The sequence below is a fragment of the Tenrec ecaudatus genome, chromosome 2 (genome assembly GCF_050624435.1).
Source record: "Tenrec ecaudatus isolate mTenEca1 chromosome 2, mTenEca1.hap1, whole genome shotgun sequence".
Lineage (NCBI taxonomy): Eukaryota > Metazoa > Chordata > Mammalia > Afrosoricida > Tenrecidae > Tenrec > Tenrec ecaudatus.
This window is the reverse complement of record NC_134531.1, coordinates 136478283-136505108: the sequence shown is the minus strand read 5'-3', so window position 1 is coordinate 136505108 and position 26826 is coordinate 136478283. Positions and strand designations below refer to the sequence as shown.

General features: G+C 38.2%; 1 protein-coding gene and 1 pseudogene across 2 annotated transcripts in view; one reads left to right on the top strand and one right to left on the bottom strand.

Annotated features, from left to right (window-relative positions):
• The window catches only part of FNIP1 (folliculin interacting protein 1), a 110848-nt gene extending 84388 nt beyond the window's left edge, over nt 1–26460 (top strand). For both annotated transcript variants that reach the window (XM_075541512.1, XM_075541511.1), the window contains 7 exons: nt 5425–5571; nt 7549–7718; nt 8244–9660; nt 10998–11166; nt 20692–20889; nt 21468–21583; nt 23743–26460. In XM_075541512.1, the coding sequence (XP_075397627.1) occupies nt 5425–5571; nt 7549–7718; nt 8244–9660; nt 10998–11166; nt 20692–20889; nt 21468–21583; nt 23743–23821 (2296 nt within the window). In that variant the 3' untranslated portion in view covers nt 23822–26460. The remainder of the gene's footprint in view (nt 1–5424; nt 5572–7548; nt 7719–8243; nt 9661–10997; nt 11167–20691; nt 20890–21467; nt 21584–23742) is intronic.
• Nucleotides 11239–12968, bottom strand: LOC142439269 (non-selective voltage-gated ion channel VDAC1 pseudogene; annotated as a pseudogene).
• Nucleotides 26461–26826: the final 366 nt, after the last annotated feature.

Here is a 26826-nt window from a genome sequence, read left to right as displayed (position 1 = left end):
GGACCATATCTTACCTCCTCTGGCTACACAAGGAGAAGGAAAATTCAACTCCATAAGTACCCAAAGGTGATTCTGGTGAGGAAGAGGTTAAGCATGCCTTCACCCTCCATCCTCCTTTATCCTATTCTGAAACCAAGCATCCCTCCCATAACACTCTATTTCTCTACTGGGTTTGACATTTTCTTTTCTTTTAAAAAAAAATGTTAATTACATACTTTTATTGGGAGCGTTTACATCTCTTATTACAATCCATACAATCAGCCACTGTGTCAAGCACATTTGTACAGATGCTGCCATCATCATTTTCAAAGCATTTTCTTTCTATTTGAGCATTTGATAATCAGCTCCTCATTTTTTCCCTTCCCTCCCCTGCCTGCGCTCATGAATCCTTGATAAGGTATAGATTGTTATTTTCATATCTTACATCGCCCTCTGTCGCCCATCACTAACTTTTCTGTTGTTCGTCCCCCTGGCAGAGTGTTATATGTTGATCTTTGTGATCAGTTCGCTGGTTCTCCCCTAACCTTCCTCCAATTCTCCTGTTATCTCCATTCTCATTGTCGGCCCTGAAGGGTTTATCTGTCCTGCATTCCCTGTGTTTTGGACTCATCTGTAGCAGTGTGCATTTTCTGGTTTAATCTGATTTGTAAGGCAGAATTGAGGTCATGATAGTGGGGGGAAAGAAGCATTAAGGAACTAGAGGGAAGTTATGTGTTTCATCGGTGCTATACTGCACCCTGACTAGCTCATCTTTTCCCTGTGACCCTAATAGACAATAGTCATGATATGGGATTTATAGGGAAGTTAACAAGTTACAAGTCAGGCTCAGAAAACCAGGGCTCAGCCCTTTGGTTCACATTGCATCTTCTCAGCCAAGCCAGGAGACATGTCTCACTCTATTTCTCAGGCACAAGGAACCTTGGCATCTACCCTGCTGTAGGCCAATTAGCACTGACAAATGCCCACAGGGCAACCCTTTTCTGCAAGCCAAACTCCTGCCTGAAGGTACACAGTTTTACTCCTTCTGTGGGCTGGGAAGTCATCTATTTTATCTAATGGTCTTGTTGCTATAGATTTGGCTGCCACCACTTCCCGGTGGTGTCTCCTTTCATGATAGTCATGGGATTCTCTGTTCCTGCTTCCAAAATAGCTCACTTTATACCCAATAAAATGGCAAAACTGATCAAATTCTTTTATTAAAGCTTCACCTACCCTTTTTGCTTGGCTTTACCCAATCATTCTGAAGCCTCTGGTGCAGTAGTTAAAAGTTTGGTTGCTGACTGTAAGGTAAGCAGTTTGAAATCACCAGCCACTATGTTGGAGAAAGGTTGGCTTTTCTCCTTCTGTAAAAACTTACAGTTTTCCTCCCACCCCCCACTATCATGACCCCATTTCTACCGTATAAATCCGCTAGACCAGAGCATGCACACGGTTACCGCTAAGAGCTCGAAACACGCATCCAGGACAGGAAATCCCCTCAGGACCAATAATGAGAATAGCAATACCAGGAGGGTAAAGGGAAAGTCGGAGAGAAAGGGGGAACCAATCATAACGATCAATCATAATGAATGACATAAAACCTCCTCCCAGGGAGATGGACAACAGAAAACTGGGTGAAGGGCCATTGAGGTCAGTGTAAGACATGAGGAAAAAAAATTCTAAATTATCCGGGGTTCATGAGAGAGGGAGCGGGAAGAGGGGGTGGGTAATGAGCTGGTACCAAGGGCTCAAGTAGAAAGAAAATGTTTTGAAAATGATGGCAACATATACAAATGTGCGTGGTAAGAGCTGTAAGCTCCCCCAATAAAATGATTAAAACATAGGGGCTCAAGTGGGAAGAGAATGCTTTGAAAATGATGATGGCTGCATATGTGCTTGACACACTGGATGAATGTATGGAATGTGTTAAGAGATGTAAGATCCTCAATTTAAAGTATTTTAAAAAATGATTAAAACACACAAAAAAAGAATTAGTCTCAGAAACTCACATGGGCAGTTCTGCACTACCTTACGGGGTCACTGTGAGATGGCAGTGAGAAACCCATTCCTTTGGTGGGAACTACAAAGAAAATCGATAGAAGAGTCACGCCAAGTAATTTCACTCCTCTACAGGAATCATAGTGAGTGGTGTATGACTTCCTCTTAGAAATGTAGTTCAGATCTCCTTCGTTCTCTCAGTCAGTCCTTCTTTGACTACACAGATCGTGTAGTACAGACAGTGAAAAGTCAAGACAAACCTTTCTTCCAAAGCTGCTTCTGCCATTTACCCCTGAGGAACCAGGGAAAGTCCATTAGCTTTTCTTTTATTAAACCATTTCATTGGGGGCTCTTACAACTCTTTATTACAAACCATCCATCCATCCATCCATCCATCCATCCATCCATCCATCCATCCATCCATCCATTCCATCCATTCATTCAGTCAAGCACATTTGTTGCCATCATCATTCTCAAAACATTTGCTTTCTGCTTGAGCCCTTGGTATCAGCTCCTCATATTTTCCTCTCCCTCCCCGCTCCTCCTGCCCTCATGAACCCTTGATAATTTATAAATTATTATTATTTTGTCATATCTTGCACTGACATCTTCACCTACCTTTCTGTTGTCCATCCCCCAGGGAGTAGGTTATATGTAGATCCTTGTAATCGGTTCCCTGTTGCCACCCCACCGTCCCAGTATTGCCACTCTCACCACTGCTTCTGAAGGGATCATATATCCTGGATTCCCTGTTTTTGGTTTTTATCCGTACCAGTGTACATCCTCTGGTCTAGCCTCATTAGCTTTTCTGACCAGTAGTTTTCTAGTTTAAAAAACTGTAAATTCAGTATTTTAATAATACAATAGGTTGTTATAAGGAGTGGTTGAGATAATGTATATAATGAACTTGGCAAAATACCTGATAGTAATGATGCTATTGTTTTTCATAGCTGAGAGCAATACTTTCACCCCATCGATCATTTGTGTACTCCCTTACAATTTTACCAAATTGACATATAATCTATGCCATTTTTATGTAAATTCACCACCGTTTCTATCTAAATAAATTCATTTCTAAATGAATTTACCCTGGAACTGAGGAAATTACTTGCATATTTCACAAGCTAATTATAGAAATGCATAGATAATAATTAGAACAAATTAAAAATGTTTACTGCTGTTCCACTTATAGTTATTACCAGCCATTTTCCATGTACCTCAGTTTTAGAAAAACTGGTGGCATTTTGAACTTTGAAGATTATGAGGTTCCGTATTAGGGTAGGGAGGAGTCGTGGCAGTACATCATCCTTACGTTGCTTGTCTACTAATTAAAAGGTTGGTTCTAACTCACTAACCATGCTATTGCAGAAAGTTGTTGACCAATCTGCTTCCATGAAAGTTTAGATCCTTGGAAAACCCTATGGGGCGATTCTACTCTGTTTTATAGGGTCATTGTGGGCTGGAATTGTCTTCATGGGTGCAGGTTTTATTTTGGATATATTGGGGCAGGTATTTTCTAGATTTGCTTGTTTAAATACACCACATTTGTGAGAGGCTGCTTTGGTTTGTGGTATTGCAGCATTGCTACAGTGGAATTCCTAACTTGTTTTATGTGTACATGTACATACACATGTGCATATACACAGATATATACATATACACACATATACATATTTAATTTTAAATGGCAATAGCTGAGTAGTAATATATTAGTCAATTTAACATGACAGAAAACTGAAGCTTCTTTTCAATTCTGCTCCTATCAATTCTAGTCATGTTTTTCTTTATAACATTTTAAATTCATATATATATGTTAAGTCTTGGCAATAATTTATATCCTATCAAGAACTCATTAAAGTGATCTGTATTTGTTATTTATGTTCATTATAATATGTTTGTATCAGATCGGCACGGAGTAAAAATTTTTTTTTCTTTTTTTACATTTTATTAGGGGCTCATACAACTTTTAGGGCAATCCATACATATACATACATCAATTGTATAAAGCACATCCGCACATTCCCTGCCCCAATCATTCTCAAAGCATTTGCTCTCCACTTAAGCCCTTTGCATCAGGTCCTCTTTTTTTTTTCTCCTCCCTCCCCGCTCCCCGCTCCCTCATGTGCCCTTGGTAATTTATACATTGTTATTTTGTCATATCTTGCCCTATCCGGAGTCTCCCCGCCCCCCTTCTCTGCCGTCCATCTCCCAGGGATGGATCCTTGTAATCAGTTCCCCCTTTCCAACCCACTCACCCTCCACTCTCCCAGCATCGCCCCTCACACCCTTGGTCCTGAAGGTATCATCCACCCTGGATTCCCTGTGCCTCCAGCCCCCATATGCACCAGTGTGCATCCTCTGCCCTATCCAGTCCTGCAAGGTAGAATTCGGATCATGGTAGTTGGGGGTAGCGGAGTAAAAATTTTACAGGCAAGAAAGTTCTTTTCCTTAACTGGATATAAGGTGAGAGAGAAAAAGGTATTAGAAATGTGGAAGTCTAGGAGAACTTTATAGAACTGTGCTGTCTGATATGATAACCACTAGCCACACATGCTTATTTAAATTAATTAGAATTTAAAGTTAAGTTCCTTGATCTCTTTATTAACATATGAATGAATCAGTAACCATAGATGGTCACTAGCTGATATGATATGTTGTACAGCACAGGTAATGAAATACTTCTGTCATCACTGAAAGAGCTTTGAGATAGATGTTCTAGAAAGTAGGGCACCATTCTTTAATTTCTGAGGATCCCTTCGTTTCTTCAGTGACCTTTTTATGAGGTGTTTAGTCTGGTGATTACAGAGGCTCTTGTTAAGTAGATAGTGATGTAAAAGGAAAAGAACCGATGTCTTACAGGTGTGCTTTGAGGTCTTCAAGAGAGCGGGGTGTCACTGGACGGGCTGTGGTCTAAACAGAACAATTACATAATTCTGCCATGCTTAAATTAATTTCAGGAAAAACTCTGGAAGGTCGAGAGAAAGTTACTAAAACAGTATGCATATATAGCGTACTCTTCATTCTTCAGAACTTTAGTAAAGAGTCTCAGCATAGACAGCAAATCGTGCAGCTAATCTATTGTTCTGAGCTGGTAAATGGATAAGCTACTTCATTTGGAATATACTCTTGTTATTATTTGCTGAATATCTAGTTATGATGTATACTTTAAAGAGCTAGAAGTGGCTTTACAAATCTCCATGTCCAATCACATGTTTTTAAAGGTCGAAGAATCTGATACTTAAAGTAGAGAAATAATTTACCGTCTTTGGTGTCAAAGCCACTGCCAGAAGAAACATAATTTGAGTTAGTGTGTAGAACAGGTGACAGGAACTGTTTACACAAAAGGAATGACATAATGCATCAGAATGGCAACATGAACTTTGTCTTGAGAATACAATGTGTGATTCTGGGCATGTTGAACTTCATAATGTGTCTTCCTCTTTTTAGAACAGCCATTTGTAACCTTTACACAATGCCACGGATTGGCGAGCCTGTGTGGCTTACAATGATGTCAGGAACTCCAGAAAAGAACCAGCTTTGCCATCGTTTTATGAAGGAATTCATCTTTCTAATGGAAAATGCTGCCAAGAATCAGTATGGCTTACTTTTATTTTTTTAATCATTATATTATGGGTTCATACTATTCTTATCACCATACATATATCAATTGTGAAAAGCACATTGATAAATTCATTGCCTTCATCATTCTCAAAACATTTACTCTCAACCTAAGCCCCTGGCATCAGCTCCTCATTATTTCCCTCCCTCCCCACTCTTCCCTTCCTCGTGAACCCTTGATAATTTATAAATTATTATTTTTTCATATCTTGCACTGTCCGACATTTCACTTCACCCACTTTTCTGTTATCCATCCCCAGGGAGGAGGTTATATGTAGATCCTTGTAATCGGTTCCCCAGGTTACTTTTCTTTTATTTACCTTTATAACTTTAAACCAAATTAATTGTTCCTTTTAGTTTTTTTTAAGGTCATAAGTTTAGAGCTATTTTTCTTTTTTGTCTTTGGCTTGGATATGAAATTTTACTCTGTGATTCCATGCTTCTATTGTACTTTCCAATTTTGATATAATTCAGCTTGTAAAAAAATATTAAACCTTACAAATACAAACCAAAAGAGAAATAGAGTTAGAAAGTTTAAACTTAGGAGTCTCTTTAAATACAGTTTTATTAGCTTTCAATAAAAATCATTCTTGAATAAAACGAGAGTTCTTAAAGACAAGCAACTTGGTATGGCTTTTCATAATGTCTAGCACGGATTCCAAGTCTGTAGGGAAGAGTTTATAATTGGCTCTCCTTGACGGTTGTCAGATGTTTAGCTATAAGGGTAGCTGGACTTCTCTTTTGTTAAATATCTTAATTTTTTGATGGTAAAAACATTCAAATTTAACAGACAGCAAGCCAAAGATGTGAGCTCCAGAGCCAGTGTTGACCTCAAAGTACCAATTTATGATCACTGAGCTAGGTTAACAGTGTCTAATACTAAGCTTTTTGTTAATAAACACGAGCATTGACACTCAATCTGGCTTACTTGAGTTATTTATTTCCTTTTTTATAGCTTAGTTATCATTTGGTATATTTAGATGTCCAGTATATAAACCTCAAAACAACATTAAAATAAGCAACAATTGGCCATATAATTATGTCATATAATTAATAACATCAGCCTTTTGAAAATAATTAAGAGAAAGATGTATAGAATATGAAAGAGTACCAAAGAATTTAGGAATGAGAGAAGATAAAGATGTCCTTCGTTACTTTGGAATTCCTCTCATTTTAGAGAACTCTGTGGAGCTTGCCATTTTTTGTGAATTATATCCATTTATGAAACAACCTCATTTCATAGAACAGTAAAAAGCAAATCAGAAACACAAGAAAATGCTAGATTCCATTGATTCCTTTTTTGTATTGTAAAGTATATATAACAAAAATTGCTTTCTTAGCTATTTTTAAATGTGTAAATTCACTAACATTAATTACATTGAAAATGTTCAACAATCTTGACTATTTCCAAAACTCTTTATCACCTCAAATAGGAACTCAGTACTCATTAAGCAATAATTCCCACTTCCTTCCCAACTCTTAGTAGCCACTAGTTATTGTTTGTCTCTGTGCATATTCCTATTCTAGAAATTTTCAATAATGGGATCTTAATAGTATTTGTCCTTTTGGTCTAAATCATTTTACTTAGCATATTATCAAGGTTCACCTCTATATCAGAATGTCATTATTTTAAATGGCTGAGTAATAGCTGATTTTCTTTTTTCCACCAATCTGTTGATAGACACTTGTTTCTACTTTTTGGATTATTTTGAATAATGCTGTTGTGAATGTCATTCTACTAAGTATCCTTGTGAGTTCCTGTTTTAAGGCGTTTCAACATATTGTCAAACGAAAACTTTGCTTTCCGTTTCATCCTAGTGATATATCATCTTTTTCTGTCCCCACCTTTTTATGCCATGTGATACTATGTACTCTGCTCTATTCTGATACTGCATTTTCCTTAAGGTTTCATGAAGGCCGATTGAAATCTGATAGGATGCATTTTGTTTTCAGATTCTTGCCAGCTCTCATTACAGCAGTTCTGACCAATCATCTTGCCTGGGTCCCAACAGTCATGCCAAATGGACAGCCACCTATAAAAATATTTTTAGAAAAACATTCCTCACAGAGTGTGGACATGTTGGCAAAGACTCACCCATATAACCCACTTTGGGCACAACTAGGTATGTAATTTGAAAACTCTTACCACTCCGTGAATTACGCTTAAACATTTGAGATTTTTTGAAGTTATAGCACAACAAAAATAAGGAATGAGGGCTCCTAGTAGGGCAGTGGCAGTGGCAGTGGCAGTTGAAGCTCAGGATATGTTGTAAGACGTGTGGTTAAGTATGTGGCATGACTACTGCAGTTCTGCTCCATCCACTACTGCTTCCTCCCCTCGAACCCTCCTCCCCAACATACAGGTATTAGGCTTTTTCTTCACTACATTGGCACGACCACAGAAACGTGTGTACACAGTACTCTGGGCAACACACCTCCACCCAGAACCATAGTAACTGCTTAAGGAGGACATTAGAAACTTCTCATAGACTTCTCCCTGGTTAAGACCGCTCATCTTAGCCTACTCCCCTGTTAAACAGCTGAGCGTAAAACTTGACTCCCCCGCATCTGGTAAGAGTAGGTTTCTGATCTTTGACAATAACTGTGTGAGTAACAAGTGTGGTCAGTAACTGAGTTTTCCGTTGCAGGTGACTTGTATGGTGCTATCGGCTCTCCTGTACGGTCAGCAAGGACTGTGGTAGTTGGCAAACGACAAGATATGGTCCAGAGGCTGCTGTATTTTCTTACTTACTTCATAAGATGCTCTGAACTTCAAGAAACCCATCTTTTAGAAAATGGGGAAGATGAAGCCATTGTTATGCCTGGCACAGTAATTACTACCACTTTAGAGAAAGGTGAAATAGAAGAATCTGAGTATGTACTTGTCACAATGCATAGAAACAAAAGCAGTTTGCTTTTTAAAGAGCCAGAAGAAACAAGGACTCCTAATTGTAACTGTAAACATTGTAGTCGTCCACTTCTTGATCAAAATGCAGAGAATGTTTCACAAGAGAGAGATGATGTTCAAAATATTGCTAAGAAGCTGTTAGAAACTTCAGATAAGTGCCAGATGAGTCCTCCTGATTGCCAAGAAGAACGTGCTTTTGCTATTGAACAGTGTACAAATCAATTAAGAACTTGTCTTGACACCAAGGTAGAGACAGTTGTTTGCATAGGATCCGCTCCAGTAGACAGGTGTTCATTGTCAGAATCAGGCTTAGTGTCGGCAGGGGAAACACGGCAGAGTGAGGATTTGCTGGATTCAGATGGCCACACAGGCAAAGTGATGAGACCCACGGGAATGGTTGTGGAAAAAAAACCTCCAGATAAGCTTGTATCACCTTCACTTTCTTGTGAGGCAACCCAGACAAAGGTTACTTTCCTGATTGGGGATTCCATGTCACCTGATTCAGATACTGAGCTCCGGAGTCAGGCAGTGGTGGATCAGATCTCCAGGTATCATAGCAAACCTCTGAAGGAAGAAGGAGCAGCTATTGATCTGCATCAAGAAACTAAACAAAAGACTCAGGACCAACCTGGAGATTCTGATGTACAAAAGAGGATTTCTGGAGAGGCCTGTGAACTTCCCTGTTGGAATCATTCAGATCCGGACAGCATGAGTTTATTTGACGAATATTTTAATGATGATTCCATTGAAACCAGGACTATTGATGATATTCCAGTTAAAATAAGTACAGACAGTAAAGAGCACGCTTGTGTGTTGGAGTTTCCAAAAAGATTGTGTTCAAAAAATAGTGCACAGAAAAATGAATTACTATGTAAATGTGTAGAAACAATTCATCAAGATGCATATAAAACCTGCTTTTCTCAGCAGGACCAAACAGATACTCTCTCCATTCTTGTCCCCCATGGGGATAAAGAGAGTTCAGAGAAAAAGATTACTGTAGGAAGTGAATGGGACATTCCAAGAAATGAAAGTTCAGATAGTGCCCTCGGCGACAGTGAAAGTGAAGATACAGGTCATGATGTGACTAGACAAGTCAGCAGTTTTTATGGAGGAGAGCAAGAAGATTGGGCAGAAGAGGATGAGATACCTTTTCCCGGGTAAGTATTATGTTTTCACATATAGAGTAACCAGTTCCCAAGAAACTGGTGGTTCCATGGATACACTCTCAGCGGCTGCTCAGGAGAAAGATAGGACATTCTGCTTCCTTAAAGATTTATAGCCTTAGAAACAGTGGGGCAGCTTGTACTCTTTCCTATAGGGTCCCTATGAGTCCGACTCATCTAAGGTGGGTTTGGCATTTTGGATTTAAGCAAACAGGTATTGATTGAACCATTCTGTCTTAGGACAACTTCCACGTGTGTCAGAGTAGAACTGTGCTCCAAAGAGTTTTTAGTGGTTGACTTTTCATAAACAGACCATTAAGAGAGGCTGTGGATTCAAGCAGCTGACCTTGTGGTTAGCAGTCCCGCGGGTAAACCAGTACACCACTTGGTTACGCATTTGTTACATACGGGTTGCTAGCCACAAGATCAACTGTTCAAGACCCCCCAGGTGTGCTCCTCAAGTGAAAGATGTAACTTCCTACCCTGTAAAGGTTTATACCCTTGGAAATGCAAAAGAAGCAGAGTGGTCCCACACTGTTTCTATGAGTAAGAATAGATTCTAAGGCCCAGAGTTTGGTGTTGGTCAGTAGTAGCTAATATAAAAGAAGAGGTCATTGGTCCGGACAAGTTTTCTTCATTGCCATGTGCTTTCAGTTATAGGAAGGGTTAAAGGCTAAGACCTTGAGACACTACAGAGGAGTTTTGTGAAGACACCAGAGAAAAGTTACAAGTTCTGGTTAGTTTATAGGAGATTGCTTAGTGCTTAGAAGTTTTCGATTCAAGTGATTTAGGAGTGAATTAAGCCCCAAAAGGCCTCTACTGAGACCGGCAAGGAGCTAAAAATAATCACTAAGAATGCAGGGAAATGTGCAAGGGGCTTCACAACGTCAATAGAAAAAAAATCCATTGTCTTTTAATGCTGTTTTTCCACACACTTTTGAAACCTCTGTAGCTGTTAGAAATAGATTTAACAGGGAATGCACTCTCTGGGCCAGATAATAAGGAGAAATTTCATCCATTGTTGTGAAATATTATATACCAAATTGCATTTGTGAAGTAGTTAGCTGCTTTGTTTTGAACGATGGTTTTCATATAGCTCAAGGGTATTGGGAATATGTTAAAAATAAAATAAACAACTATACTTTCCTGAAGTCTGCCATAAATCTGAAAGATTTATGCCCATCTCATTGTGAACTTGTTTATTTAAAGTACTTATGCAAAATGATGGTACTGAAAATGTGGGCTAGTAGAGTTGAATTTTTTTTTTTTTTGTAAAAGGTACTTATTACTAATTATATATGCCCTTTGGGGGCGGGTGACCTTTCTTCCAGGTCAAAGTTAATTGAAGTGAGCTCTGTTCAACCCAATATTGCCAACTTTGGGAGGTCCTTGCTGGGTGGCTACTGCTCATCGTATGTGCCTGACTTTGTGCTTCAGGGAATTGGGAGTGATGAGAGGCTCCGCCAATGTCTTGTGTCAGATTTGTCCCATGCTATTCAGGTAAGTGGCCTTCACTGTCTTTGGATTTATTTCTAACAAACTCTGTTAACCTAGACTTACCCTGTATTTTTTTTTGAGGTTTCAATATTTTATTCAAGTTTTATTTTAAGTGATGTTAATTACAGCATTTGATGGGGGAGGATCTAATTCCACACAAAATGGAAGACTCTAAAATGTACCCATGACACGGCTAAAAAACAAATTGAGTGGTGAAGACACCACCAGCCCGATTGAGATTCTGGGTGCTGTCACCGGGTGGTTCCGGTTACCGACACAGCCGGCTGTGGGGGGCTGTTGGTGTTGGGAGCTAGTCCACACTCTGGGGCAAGGACACAAAACCACAACTTGAGAGGGGTTAAAAGTCCTGGGTTATTGGCTTCATCACACCTACCTTCTTCACCCCAAAATGGCACACGCGCACACACAAATCAGCTACCACACCAGCAGAGGACTTTTGGTGTAAAGAGGTGATGGACCAGAGTGGAAACAGGTCATGAAGATGGGTCTTCAAAAGCCCCTTTCGGCTGGGTGTGCCCACACCATCAAGCAGTGAGCGCTCAGGTTAGGAAAGCAAGGTTCGATTCTCAAGAAGTCACAATTTCATTCCTGACTCACTGTGAAGTTACAAAGTGCCTACACATGAGCAGGTTCCACTTGCAGCCATTTCTAGATCAAAAAGAAACCTGGAACCTCTAGAAGGGGTCACCAAGTCCACCACCCCGCCCCCCAAAGTCTACAGCTGAAAGACCTTTTGGAGCTGGGTCTCTTCTATACCTCAGAGAGGGGAACACGTTAAAGCTGAATCAGCTGTCACCTGGAGTTCTAACATGATATTGAGCAATGCTTGCATCCCAGACATACAACAGTAACAGGTACACTAGAATTCTGAAGGTAGCTATGCTGCAAAATAGTTTAAAATTAGATGATTGTACAGTATTCATTTAAGCTTGGAATTCCAGTCCTAGACCAAGCTTGTGGCCACCGGCGTTGATGTTCTTGCCATCCAGCAGAGCAGACAGCGTCAGTTTGATGCCTGGCTTTAGGGTCTGAGTGTAGCCTAAACCGATCAAGCTGGAGTTGTTCACCTTTGCCGAGAAGCAGGCGTCAGGGTCGATCTGGTACTTGGCTGCTATTCCAAAGCGGGTGTTGCTATTCCCAGCTGTCCAGGCGAGAATGACCGCAGTCTCCAACTTCTTGTTCACCTTCTGGTAAATGGAGCCGCCAAACTCTGTCCCGTCATTCACATTGGTGTGAAGCTGGAATTCATCCGTCTTATAGCCAACCGCAAAGTTGCTCTGGGTCACCCGGGACTTGGCGGTCTCAAAGTTCATCTGGTAGCCGGCCAGCCAGCCCTCGTAGCCCAGCACCAGAGCCCCACGGATGGCAGGCCCGGCAATGTCGAAATCCATGTCACAGCCCAGGTTGACGTGCTCCCGCTTGTACGCCGTCTTGATTTTGGCGTTCTTTTTCCCAGTGTTCGGGGAGAAGGATGAATCGAAGGTCAGCTTCAGTCCACGGGTCAGCTGGTCTTCCACGGTGATCTCAGTGCCAAGGGTGTTGTCCGTGTTCCACTTCTCTGTGAACGTCAGCCCATACTCGGTCCACCGGTACTTGGTTTCCAGACTGCCCGTGACTTTGTTGGTCTCAGTATTGGCTGAGCCGGAGCTGGTAAATTCCAGTCCATTCTCGGATTTTGTTTTCAAATCCAGTTTTATGAGGCCAAACCCATAGCCCTTGGTGAAGACATCCCGAGCAGGTTTGCCAAGGTCAATGTACGTGGGAGGGACAGCCATCCTCTGCTCGGAGGCTCGGGCGAGGTAGCAGCGGGCTCGGCGGTGGCGACGGCGTGGGCTGCGGTGCAGAGGAACCGGGCCGACTTACCCTGTATTTTTGGTTATACTTTACTGTTTAACACAATCATGATGAATTACATTGATCTATTTCCAACTATTAAAGCAATTGTGTCTGCAAAGGGAAAATCTCCCTTGGTCATGTTACACAGTTCGTTAGTGTCTCTATTAATGAGGGATACTGGTCTGTACTTGAGATATTTATGTCTAGTTTTGCTATAAGGGCAATATTGACCTCATGAAATGAGTTGGGAAGTATTTTTGCTGCTATTTTTTAGTTTCTGGGGGATTAATTTTTTTTTTACATTTTATTAGGGGCGCATACAACTCTTATCACAAGCCATACATATACATACATCAATTGTATAAAGCACATCCGTACATTCTTTGCCCTAATCATTTTCAAAGCATTTGCTCTTCGCTTAAGCCCTTTGCATCAGGTCCTCTTTTTCTTTTTCCCCTCCCTCCCTGCTCCCCCCGATTAATTTTTTTTTAATGTGGTTGAATTTAGCATTGAAGTCCCCAGTGTATTTTTTTTAATGTATGGGTTTTTTTAATGAAAATTCTGTTGGATGACTAATTTCTTTTTTGTTAACAAAATATTACATTTACAACTTCTTCCTGACTCAGTGGTAATATTTGTCTTTCTAGGAATTTGTTGTTTATTTTAATTGTCTAATTTGTTCATAGTGTCTACTTATATAATCTTTTAAATGTTTCTGTAAGGTTGCTAATAATGTCGCCTCTTTCATTCTTGATTTTGGTAATCTGTGTCTTGTTTCTTGTTTTGCTTTGTTTTTCCCCTGAAAGTTGTATTCTCTAAAGAATTCATTCATAACTTAGCTTCTTTGGTGTCTATTTTTGCCCATCTGCGTAAAGTGTCAGCAAACTACAGCCCATATGCCTCATGTGGCGTATCATCTGTTTTGTAAATAAAACAGAGCTACTACTTTATTAGAGCACAAGTACAACCCCATTCATATATATACTTTATGGTTCCTTTACTGCCTTATCACACAGTTGAATCATTGGGACACTGACTTTTTAGCCTGCTCAACCTAAAGTATTTTCTATCTAGCTCTTAACAGAATGTTGCCTGAGAGCCAACTTTAGCATTACAAATTTTTATGTATTCTATTTGATCAGTGTTCACCCTAATTTGTTCTACTACTTTCTTTACATATGCTTTGGATTTAGTTTGCCTTTTTTTCAGATTTCTTATTTGGGATATTTCTGATTTGAGAAAGTTCTTTTCTAATGTCGACATTGAAGTTACACATTTTTTTCCTCTAAGCACACTGCTAGTATTTCATTGATTTTGATATGTTGTATTTTAAATTTTTATTCACCTAAAATATTTTCTACTTTCTCTCTTGATTTCTTTTTAATTTATGAGTTACTTAAGTTAAAAGTATACTGTTCCACTTGCAAATACTTGTGGATTTTTGTAATATCTTTCTGTTCCTGATTTTGCTGCGGTGGTTAGAGAATATGTACAGTGTGTTATGTCAGTCCTTTTAAATATTTATCGGGACTTGTTCTGTGACCCAGCAGACAGGGGCAGTGTGAGTCAGAATTGCCTTGATGGCAGTAAGTTTGGTTTTGAATGTGGTCTACTCTGGAGACTGTTCCACATGTGCTTGAAAATGATTGTGTATTCTGCTGTTGTGAGTGGGTGTGGTCTGTGTGTATGTCAGGTCAACTTAGTTTACTGATGGTCTAATTCAAGTCTTATAGGTCCTTGCTGTCATTTTCTATCTAGTTTTATCAATTATGGAAATTAAATTATTGAAGCCTCCAACTATTATGGTTGAACTTTGTGGGTTTTTCTTCTTCTGTGTGTCACTTTAATACTCTAAACTTTCATAAAAGAATGGAGAAAACCAACTGGGAAGTCATGAGTGAGAAAATATAGCTCAGCAAATAGGCAGTCACATAATTGTTCACCAGAAATGTTTGTAGACTTTCTGTGGGTTCCAAAAGTTACTTAAAATTTTAAATGTTAGTATTTTATGATATAGCAGGAAATTATGGTAGATATATACGAAAACAAAAAGGTTTTGAAGTGAGCTTAACACAACTCATGTTCTTCACATTTAAAACTATTTTGCATCAACTTTTAATGTCACTTAAGTATTAACCTATGTCCTCAATTTAGTGATAATACTTAAAAGAATAGATGAAAAAGAAATTGTTTCAGATATCCATTTATTTATGTAGTAATAGATGAAATAATTATAAACCTTAAGCACAAAGCAGAAAAACTAATTCTGAGAACTATACTAAATAATTTATTGCTTCAGAGGGGAGAATTTCTTTTAGTTGATGGTACTCATATTTTTTCTTTAGGGCAAAGGATCCATGACTGTTCCTTTTTAACCTTGCTCTCCCAGTGCCTGACACATTGCTCAGTATTTATTGAGTTACTTCTTTTTTAAAAAAACAACAGCATTTTATTGAAGGCTCTTATAGTTCATGTAACAATCTATACATCAGTTTTATCAAGCACATTTGTACATGTATGTTGCCATCATTATTTTCTAAACATATATTTTCTATTGAACCCTTGGGTCCACTGGGCCCCTTGATAAATTATACCTTATTATTATTATTTTCAATACTTAATACCCCTTGCTTACTCCTTTTCCCCCACAGTTTCTATTTTTCATCCCACCCCCCTGGGGGTGTGTAGGGGTGATTATGTGTTAATCATTGTGATTGGTCCCCCTTCCTTAACTACTCGCCCCACCTTCCCCTTGTCCTCTTAGTATTGTTGCTCCCATACCTGTGCCTGGATTCCGTGTGTCATGAGCTCTTATCTATTATCTGTACCTGTGTAAATGCTCTGGTCTAGCCCACAGTGAAAGACAGTATGATAGTGGGAGGTGATGAAGACTCAAGGACCCAGAGGAATGTTGTGTGTTTTATCTGTGCTTTACCTGTATTGAATTACTTTAGGGAATCTTGTTTGGTGCTCCATCTGTACTGTTGCCCTGAACAGAATCCTTCCTCATTCATTTCACTACAGAAATAAATCTAGCATTGGAAGAGGTTGCTGTCTCCTGCTGAGGACAAAGAGATTATTTCAGTTTATAATAGTTTTAACTTACTAATTGCTGTAGAATAGTAATAGCAATAGCATTTAGTATTTTTTTCCATTTTTTTTTGGCATGAGGAGTATTTTATTGCCTTTGTTATTATTATTTTTTTTAAACAATTTATTAGGGGCTCATACAACTCTTATCACAGTCCATACATATACATACATCAATTGTATAAAGCACATCCATACATTCCCTGCCCCAATCATTCTCAAAGCATTTGCTCTCCACTTAAGCCCTTTGCATCAGGTCCTCTTTTTTTTTCCCCCTCCCTTCCCTCTCCCCCCAAGCATTTAGTATTTATTGCAGACTTGTTATGTACCAGGAACTTAAATGCATTTTTAGTAATACTTTAAGATATTTATTATTTTCATCCCTGTATTATAGATATGGTTTATAGAGGATTTTAGTTACTTAGGAAGTTGCAGACCTATAATTCAGTTATGGTGTGCCTGTTTTTAAGTTATGAATAAAATTCTTGTGGGGGGGAAAAACACCCAAGGTGAGGATAACTCCCAAGGAGTTATCTTTCCATTGTAGCCTATTTTTAAGGGAATATTGATGATTTATTCTAAATCAGATGTAAAATTTATTCCAAATTTTTTTTCAGTCCTGCCTGCCAAAAACTTAAATGTAACTTTGATACAGCAACCCCTCCCCCATATGTTGTCTGTCATTTGTGTGTTTGATCTTAGATCACACAGATGACATATAAATATTATGCCAGTAGTTAGTGCATTCATTTATATTGTTTGCAATTCTATGGCCAGACTTTAAGGGAAAGTCTGTTTTTTTAAAAAACATTTTGTTAGGGACTCATACGACTCTTATCACAATCCATACATACATCAATTGTGTAAAGCACATCTGTACATTCTTAGCCCTCATCATTTTCAAAGCATTTGCTCTCCACTTAAGCCCTTTGCATCAGGTCCTCTTTTTATCCCCCCTCTCTCCCCTCTCCCCCCTCCCTCATGAGCCCTTGATAATTTATAAATTATTATTTTTTCATATCTTTCCCTGTCCGACGTCTCCCTTCACCCCATTTTCTGTTGTTCGTCCCCAAGAGAGGAAGTCACACATAGCTCCTTGTAATCGGTTCTATCTTTCCAATCCACTCACCCTGTACCCTCCAAGTGTTGCCCCTCACACCCCTGGTCCTGAAGGTATCATCCACCCTGGATTCCCTGTGCCTCCAGCTCCTATCTGCACCAGTGTACAACCTCTGCTCTATCAAGGCTTGCAAGGTAGAATTTGGATCATGGGTGGTGGGAGGAAGCATTTAGGAACTGGAGGAAAGCTGTATTCTTCATCGGTGCTACATCGCTCCCCTAGACACCTCTGCAAGGGAATATCCAGTGGCCGATGGAAAGTCTGTTTTTAAATAAAACATGCAGTGTCTTCCTACCCATCTCCAGATGGGTGCCAAAAAAGAAAGGGTGTTTTGTGATTTTTTTTTTTTGCTCAATAATATAGTTAAGAAAGTGTTTCAGTAAAAGAAAAAAAAATGTTTTCCAGGTGATCTGTTGAGCTATGTAAGCATCTTTGTTTATTTCAAGTAAAATATATTTGTGTTATTTATCAAAAATAATTAAGGAAAAATTTAAAACAGCATTGTTAATGCAACTTGAGTTTATTAGGTTGGGATTTTATCATATTAGGACATGATGTATGCTAATTCTGTGAGGTAAAATAAGTAATTCCATCATGAGTAATACTAAGTATCCCCTCGCCTTGTTTGGGGTGGGGGTGGGAGCAGAGGGGAACAAACTCCTAAAGTGAGTTGATTCCAATTATTTCTGATTTGCAGCTTGGAGTTTAGACCTTTCTCTTGGGTAGACTACTGGCTTGGGACATTTTATTTCTTTTACATACAAAAAATAACCTTTCTAGATTTTGATTTAGTAAATGCTCTTAAATCCTAGATAGATGCCTGTTGATTGAGGAACTCCAAGGGTAATATTCAAAGTTGTTGGTAACCTTTTAAACAAAATGTGTTTCACAGACATTTCCCCATTTTTACTTGTTAGGCATTTTCCTGTGATGGTAAAGGATGGATGACCCCCTTCATAATTCTCATCTCCCAAAGTTGTCCAAGAGTCCCTGGGTGGCGCAAATGCTGAAGCACTCCGTTATTAGCTGGAAGGTTGATGGTTCAGACCTTTCCAAAGGCACCTTAGAAGATAGGCCTGGTGATCTACTTCCAAATGATCGTAGCCCTGAGAGCCCTCTGGAACAGTTCTGTATGCACAGGGAGCCCCCATGAGTCTACATCAACTTTATGGTAGCTAACAGTGAACATGGCATGGGGGCAATGGTGGTTCAGTGATCTTCCATGTTGGAGACTGTGACTTAATTCATGTTGTGTAATTTCCCTCTATCCTAATAATCATGCCAGTGGCTACACAGAAACTCACAAAGTGTATGATTAAAGGGTTTATTAAGGAAGTTAACAAATTGCAATTCCAGTGAGAAATACTCAGGGTAGTTGTTTACCAGGACAGGTTACAAAGGTTCACTTCTGCTAAATAATGCTCAGCGGGACATTCCACTCTGCTGTTTAAGCCTCAGCCAGATGGCATGCTGCTCAAGCTTGGGACAACAAGCCCAACTCCATGAATTAAGTGCCTAGAGGCACCCCATTCCAAGTAAGCTTCTTCCTGGGTCTCCCAAGTCCAACTTCCCCAATTAAGTTCCCAGAGGCACCCCACTCTGCAAGCCAGCCTCTTGTACAAAAGCACTCGCATTTAATTGTCCCATGGGTTGGGAAGTCCATCACTGTACTTCATGTTCTGCCTACTGCTTCTTCTGCTCCTCCTCTGATGTCCTAGCAGTCATTTGGATCCACGAGGTTCACTGAACAGGGATCTTGGGTCCAGAGGATGTGCTTCACTGCTGGCTTTTTGCTGATAGTGAGATCCTTCCTGCTGCTGCTCCTAGGGCCCATTTTATACACAGCATGAAGGCACTCCAGGGAATTCTGTTCCCAATTACTCAGAGGTAAATCCTATCAGTATCCTCACCCCACCCCACCCACGTCAGACTCAAGCAGGAAAAGGTTGCTTGGTGGGAATTAGAGACTTTGGCTAGTGGTGCCTCATTAAATAACTCACTACCCTTGCAGAGATCAGATTTGATTTCCAGTCAGTGCACCTCATGCATTCAGTTTATCAGTTGAGACTTGGGAGTTTCAGTGTAGCTTCCGGCCTACTACATACTAGTAAGAACGGCCTGGTGATCTTCTAAAAATCAGCCAGTAAAAACCCAGTGGATGTTAACTGTCTGATCCACAACTGATCAGGGGATAGTGCAGGACAATGTTTTGTTACATTGTGCGTGGGTCACGATGAGTTAGAGATCAATTTGATGGCAGCTAACAACAAAAAGATAACCACAGCTTTTGAAAATGGTTCACGTGTACCCAGAGATACCCTGGAAAAAAGATCTGGCAATATACTTTTTAAAGAAATTGGACACTGAAGACCCTGGGTAGCACAGATCTACTTTTAGACATATGGGGTCACCATGAATTGGAATGCCTGGTGGCAGCTGCTCTTTTTTGTGATCTCACTATCATCAACCCAACTTGAGTTGATGCCAGCTCATAGTAACCCTATAGAGCTGCACCTGTGGATTTCTAAGACTGTAACTGTTTATGGAGTAGAAAGCCTCATCTTTTTCTTTCAGAGTGACTGGTGCTTCTGAACTCTACTGACTTTAAGACAAGTCTTTAAGATTCTAGATCAGTGGTTCTCAACTTTGCTCATGCCGCAACCCTTTAATACAGTTCCTCATTTTGTGGTGAGAACCACTGCTGTAGACGCTGTTTGTTCTGTAGCTGGGCACCATCTGGTTTCTTCACACTTTGCTATAGAACCCATACCTTACGTGATCTCTTCAGGAGGATTTCCCCCTTTTTAATTACTGCAGTGATACTCTGGATATATGTCTTGGTAAAATAGGAGACCTCTAGTGTATACAAGTAGCGAGGTATTTCATGTCATCCAGAGACTGCTTCTGAGGTCCACAACCAGAAAGAATGCTGCTTGCCAGGTTGGATAGTCAGCGGAGAACTTATCAACAACTGTGACTCATTTGTGTAACTTCCTGCCCTTTCTAAAGACATTTAGTCCTTTGAAGGCAAAAAACATTCAATTGCTACATTCATATGTGACCTTCAGTTAATTCCTCATATAACCGATTAAAATACTGGTGAAAGTTAGGTTTTGAATTAAATAACCAAAGCCTTTGGTAAAGATTACAAAGCATTTACCTGTTTTGATTTCTAGACGATATCTCAGTATTTGTTTTTGAGTTAATTATCTATTCAATCTCTTCTGTGAGGAAGTTTAACAGTAATTCAGGATTTAATTATTTTTCCCGTGTTTTTATTTAATATTCCTTCAGCGTCCTATTTCACTAGCATTTGTACATATATTCCATCGTTCTTTTCTAGACATTTACATTCCATTGAGCCCTTGGGATCAGCTCTTCTTTTTTTCCCTCCCTCTCCGCTCACTAGCATTTTCATTGAAAACTTCATTTGCTTATAAGATGAATTCCTTTCTTTGCAGCATCCAGTGCTAGATGAACCAATAGCAGAAGCCGTCTGTATTATAGCAGATATGGATAAATGGACTGTTCAAGTGGCCAGTAGCCAGAGACGAATGACAGATAATAAATTGGGAAAGGAAGTATTGGTTTCCAGTCTTGTTTCCAACCTGCTTCATTCCACTCTTCAGCTTTATAAACACAACCTGTCTCCAAATTTTGTAAGTATGTGTAAAACTTGAAATACTTAAACTGATAGGTTAACAAACTCTAGAGTGTTCTACATTAACTACTCCTGCTAGCCTCATCATTGATTTTCTGAAAGGTATATATACATATCTGTGTTTTAAGACTTCAGCAGTTTCAAGTTTTTGCTCTCAATACCTGACTAATAACTTATATGGAATATGATCCTGCAGGGTTCCTAATCTTTGTATGGAATGTTAGTGCATTCTGGATCCCGGGTGTCATGTTGGGATTCTGATTGTTTTTTCTTTGAAATTCTACTTGCCCTTTATTGGAAGCAACATTTCTAATTTTCAGCCTGCCGTCTTTCTTTCTCTTGTTGTGCAAACTTTTAAGATAGTTTAAAATCTCTGTAGGAGCTCATATTTCATAGGAACCAAATAAAATGTTTACATTCCCTCAGCTAAAACTACATGCTGTAAAAATGTGCTCCAAATTTTAGTTCATGTTGGAATGACTAAGTGTAAATGTCAAACACATGATACCTTGGAATGCGCAGTTACTCAAGAATTAGAAAACATATTCTGACGTGCTTTTTTTCCCTTAACTGCAGTGTGTCATGCACCTTGAAGATCGCTTACAGGAGCTTTATTTCAAGAGCAAAATGCTTTCTGAGTATCTGAGAGGGCAGATGCGAGTACACGTCAAGGAGCTAGGAGTAGTTTTGGGGTATGTTCATGATTTCCTTCTGGCTTTGCTTTTTTCATTTTTCTGCAGTAAGCAAGGGATATTCCTCAAAATTTCCTTTTATATTTCTCCTAATGGTCTTTGCCATCAAATGTAAATTCATCATTTTCAGCCTCAGCTGTGCCCTAAAGATAAGCTAATGGAAGTTACACTACTCTGTGGATGACAGTATATTGTGGACATAAGAAGCAGTTTCAGAATGTTCATGGGAAGGTGGAATTAAAAGATAACGAAATTTTCCTATAAACCTTGGAAACTCACATTTTTACCTGCTCCTTATAAATATATATTGTCTGTCTTACGCTGCAGTTCTCTAAAATGCTGAGGAGCAGTGATAGCTCTCCCTGCCAGCAGTGTGTGTGTGTGTGTGTGTGTGTGTATACACTTGTCTTTAATGTTAGTGGACATTTTTCTTGTGTCTATGAGTATATTTGCTTGTGTCCTTTTTTGAAATGCTAGTTAAAAAAGCAAGTTAGAGCTTTAATCATTGAGCTCTTATTGAGAGAAGGGGCCAACATCAGTGACAACTTACTGTGTATGTTAAAAACCAAGTTAAATTCTCCTACTAATATTGTTTAGTTTTTATTGTCACCCAATAATGTACAAACAATAGCATACAGATTGGAAATGGATGGCTGTGGAATTTAAATATGCAAGATGTTTCTCACGAGTAGAGCAAGTACTAAATTGAGACTACAGGTGTTTCTCCAGTTCCTTCTGATGCATTATGACCCCACACTGCTGCTCAAGTCCTGATGATGGTTTTGGCTTGAGAAATAATACAGAATGATAGAATGTTTGTGTGTCAAGGGCCAGTGGCGCAATGGATATGAGAATATGTATTTTTGACAGGGGTGAGTAAAGCTGTGAGAGTGTGTGTGTGTGTGTGTGTGTGTGTGTGTGTGTGTGTGTGTGAGAGAGAGAGAGAGAGAGAGAGAGAGAATGAACATATAAACAAAGTTCACAGACCATTTTGTCATAAAATGAAAAACAGCTGATTTTTCTTCTAACTTCAAACCCATACCCAAATAAAACTCTTAATATGTCATTATGCAGCGTGCCTTTTAATATATCTTGAATATTTGTTCTTATAAATACATCTATATCTTTTTTATTCTTTTAAATGATTGTATAGCATTCTATAATGTGGTTGACTTGATCATTTCACTTTTGTTTTTTTTTGCTATTATAGACAAATGCTGCAATGAATATAAACCTTTGAAAATTATAGGATAATATTTTTGAAGTAAAAGTTTGGGTAAAAGGGCATGTGTATAAAATTTTTAATAGTGATAAATATTTCAATAGATAATACTAAATGCACCTTAGAAAGTATGTGTATAAATTCTTACAATAAGAAATATACTTTTAAAGGGCTTAAGTGGAGAGCAAATGCCTTGAGAATGATTGGGGCAGGGAATGTATGGATGTGCTTTATACAATTTATGTATGTATATGTATGGATTGTGATAAGAGTTGTATGAGCCCCTAATAAAATGTTAAAAAAAAGAGCCCCTAATAAAACGATTTTTTTAAAAGAAAAAAAAAAGAAATACACTTTTTCCAACTGCTACTAAATGAAAAATGACATCTATCATCATTCAAATTTTTCTAACCAAGAGTGAGTATGTTACTTTTTCTAGGCTATTGGTCATTTTTTCCCCCTATACATTATTTGTGGCAGGATATATTTTTCAGAAGCTTCCAGTACATTTGTAGTAGAAAAATCTGTCCCCAACATCTGGGCGCACATTATGAATATAGTAACTTGAATTTCCCAAACTCTGTCCCTTGGCCTAATGCACAGTTCATTACTGTATCAGTGAGACCCCTTTCTTACAACTATGAGTTTGGTTAACTTTGAGTTTCTAAGTCTGGCTTACTGAAAAGACATTGATTACCCTTTGTATAATATATTTTATACACTATATTATATGAAGTAAATTAAAATCTAAAATTTTATCTTAGGAAAAAACGACTAATTTTTATTATTACATATGTTGTAAACTCTTCAATTCCCTTGATTTTTTTGTCTTGACTAAGGATCCCTGGCTGCTGAGGTATAAAGATCATTGCCTATTGTAGAGTTGTCTTAAGTATAAAAAGTCTGTATTGAAATTTTTTATTTTCCTTTGTTTCAGGATTGAATCCAGTGATCTTCCTCTTCTGGCTGCTGTCGCAAGCACGCACTCTCCATATGTTGCCCAGATTCTTCTTTAAAATATCTAAAGATTGAGAAATGAATTTTAGAAAAAAGTTAAAGTCAGAAACACAGAAGCAGGCACACCATGTGATACTTCTTTTTCTCTGATGATCTTCCATCTGCATGAGTCAGTCCCTTTGTTATTCCTGCATAGCATTTCGTACTCTATGAACATCTCATGACTTTTTCTGTATAATTAGACCTTGGGTGGTAGATTTTTAACCAAGAGACTAAATAAAGCAGCTTAAGTAATTTTAAGGAAAAAAATTAAAAATGTCAAAGTTCACAACAATGAGTAATATGGGTAAATTTCATACGTTCACTATGATATTTACATAATTTAGAACTAGCAGCTGTATCATGACTCAATGGCTGGAAATTATCATTTAGTTTTTAATTCTTATTTCTAAGGTACCAAGATCCATATTACTCTGATTACTTGTTTTCAATTCAAAGTAGTTAATTTCTGGCTTTTTCTCAAAAGTAAATATTTTTAACAGCCTATTAATTATAACAAACTCAATAATAAATGTAAATGTGTTATGTTACTACTCAAATGTACATATGTATCTATTTTTTAAAAAAGCAAAGGTAAAATACATGATTGGTAAATATGTTTTTAATATATATTTTAAACTAGTATTGTGTGTAATGTTACTTTCTGGTGATTTTCCTGTTCAACACATTAAAAAATACACATGAAACAAATCTTTTGTAAGGCCATGGGATATAGGCTCCCCAAATTAAGAGTACTACTTTATACCATTTGTTGTGTTTATACCAATAAGCTAATTCTTATAAATATTGATATTTGCATATTTGATGTCTAATTTTAAAACTAAGAATCAGAATGAAAAGTTATACCAAAGCATTGGCAAAAGTAATACTATTTTCCTTAAAAGTGCTCAGGTTGCCAACGCCCTTGCTTTTGGTATCAGCCCTTCTTGAATTCCCAGGAGCTGAATATTTGTTTCACTGTTTCAAAATATCCAGCTTACAGTAACGAAACTCATAAATTTTAAATTCTGGTATTTACTAGCCTCCTCCCTTCCAAGAACTCTTTGCATTTCCCCCCACCCCCACCAGATTTTCACACTTCAATTGATATTGTCTTTGTATATACTATAGTGTTGCTTTGATGAAAGGCTAATAATGGAACCAAAATCTTGTAAGTAATGTAAATAGTCAGATGGGTAGATCGTTTCCCATATGCTCTACTACCTCAGTTCACTTCAGTACTACAGTATAGCTTATTCTTTGCTTACCTAGCCAAGGTACTTTTAATGCTGAACTTGGTTTCTGCTTTCCTTGATTATTTTCACCATAACTGATCAGTTGAATGAGTGAAAACTACTCATTTCATTATTAATCACATTTAAAGTACAACACGCCCATTTTTGCTATTTAACTTTTCAGTAATTAGTGGGAAATTTCTGTGGTTTATTTACTCTTTGACATTGAATTTATAGTGTTGGGTCATGTTTTGTTTTCTCCTTGTATATTTAAGAGATCTCAAAGTAGGCAAAGAAGAAATAGTTGCTTTAATGGAATATAAACCTGGATTTGATGTGTCCAAAATTAGTGGCCACTGTATCCTATCAGCTGATTCCAGCTAGTACCTAAGTCTCCCATGGATGACTTACTGTCAAAGAGTGTTTATGGATATATTTTCTTTGGCTTCATTATTTTTTATTCCATTCAGCAACAGAATTCAGAATATAGAAACATTCATATGTGGGTTATTAAACATTATTTTCACTGCCAGGGGAAATTTTGATTATAGCTCAGAATAATGTGTAAGGAGTTAGATAATGTGTTTATGATTGTTTTATTTTTTAAACTAATTATCAAAACTGTTCTCAACCCTATTTATTGGAAACCTCTAATAAGTTCCCAAATAGGAAATTTGGTTCTTAATCAAAAGAATGGTTTATGCTACTGTTATTTTTAAGACTAAGCTTTACTGGGAAGGAAAAGGCCTATCATTTCTTATAGAATCATTAATCCTTATAGGATTCCTGAGTTTTATAATATCTGACCCTCAGTAAGTTCTGCTACCTTCTTCACAGTCATTCTTTCCTTCCCCAAAGCCCAAGAAGTGATTTGTTATTTCTTCTAAAGTGTGGTCATTGTGGTGAATGTGTAGTTTTCACCTGTTTGGAAATAATTTTTTCAGCTTACTTCTTTTGGTACAGACAGATGTCTGATATATATATATATATATATTTAAAAACCTGTTTGTTGCAACCAGAAATGAAAAAGGGATCTTTTACATTATCAAACTGAAATCACATTTTCTTTGTATATAAACTAACTGGTTTTATTCCTGACTTATTAATATGTCTTAATTTTTAGTTTGAAAATTTCAAGTGCAATAAACATTAGCACAGATTTCATTTTATTGCAAGTGGCATATACTAGGGTTGCTCACTAAAAAACATAGAGAAAAAAACCCCAACAGATTGTTGCCTACTTATGGTAACTGTCTTGATTATGAGAGTGTTCTGCTTTCTCTTAAGTTATTCAGATGATCAAACATGTAAAATGTATATACTTGTTCCCTGTTTGGTATACATTTCTCAAATGTGCCCTTGTATTACAAGAACCTCCCAGTTCTCGGGGGAAATTTGTGCAATAAATACACATGTCAATTTGCTGTGTGATGTTGGTCTTTCTTTCATTTCTTGCGGTTTATGGTCGCATTGTGCCCTTGATGTCAGAACACCTTTGTGCGCCTGGAGGCCTGTGACCTTGTTCAAGTTGCCCATCTCTAACGCACAGTTTCTGTACTGGTAACTTATTAGAGTCGACTTCATTAGATTGCTGAGAGGATCAAGTGGAATGCTGAATGCCAAGTATAGGCCATGTGCTCAACAATTATTGGCTGTTACTAATATGTTTTATGAAAAGCAAACTAACCAAAAAGCTTCTGGATATTCGTATATATACTGCAAATGAGAAGTTGACATTTTCTTCATTGGTTTGTTGTTCTGTTGTTGTATATTGTTGCTTGGTTTTACTC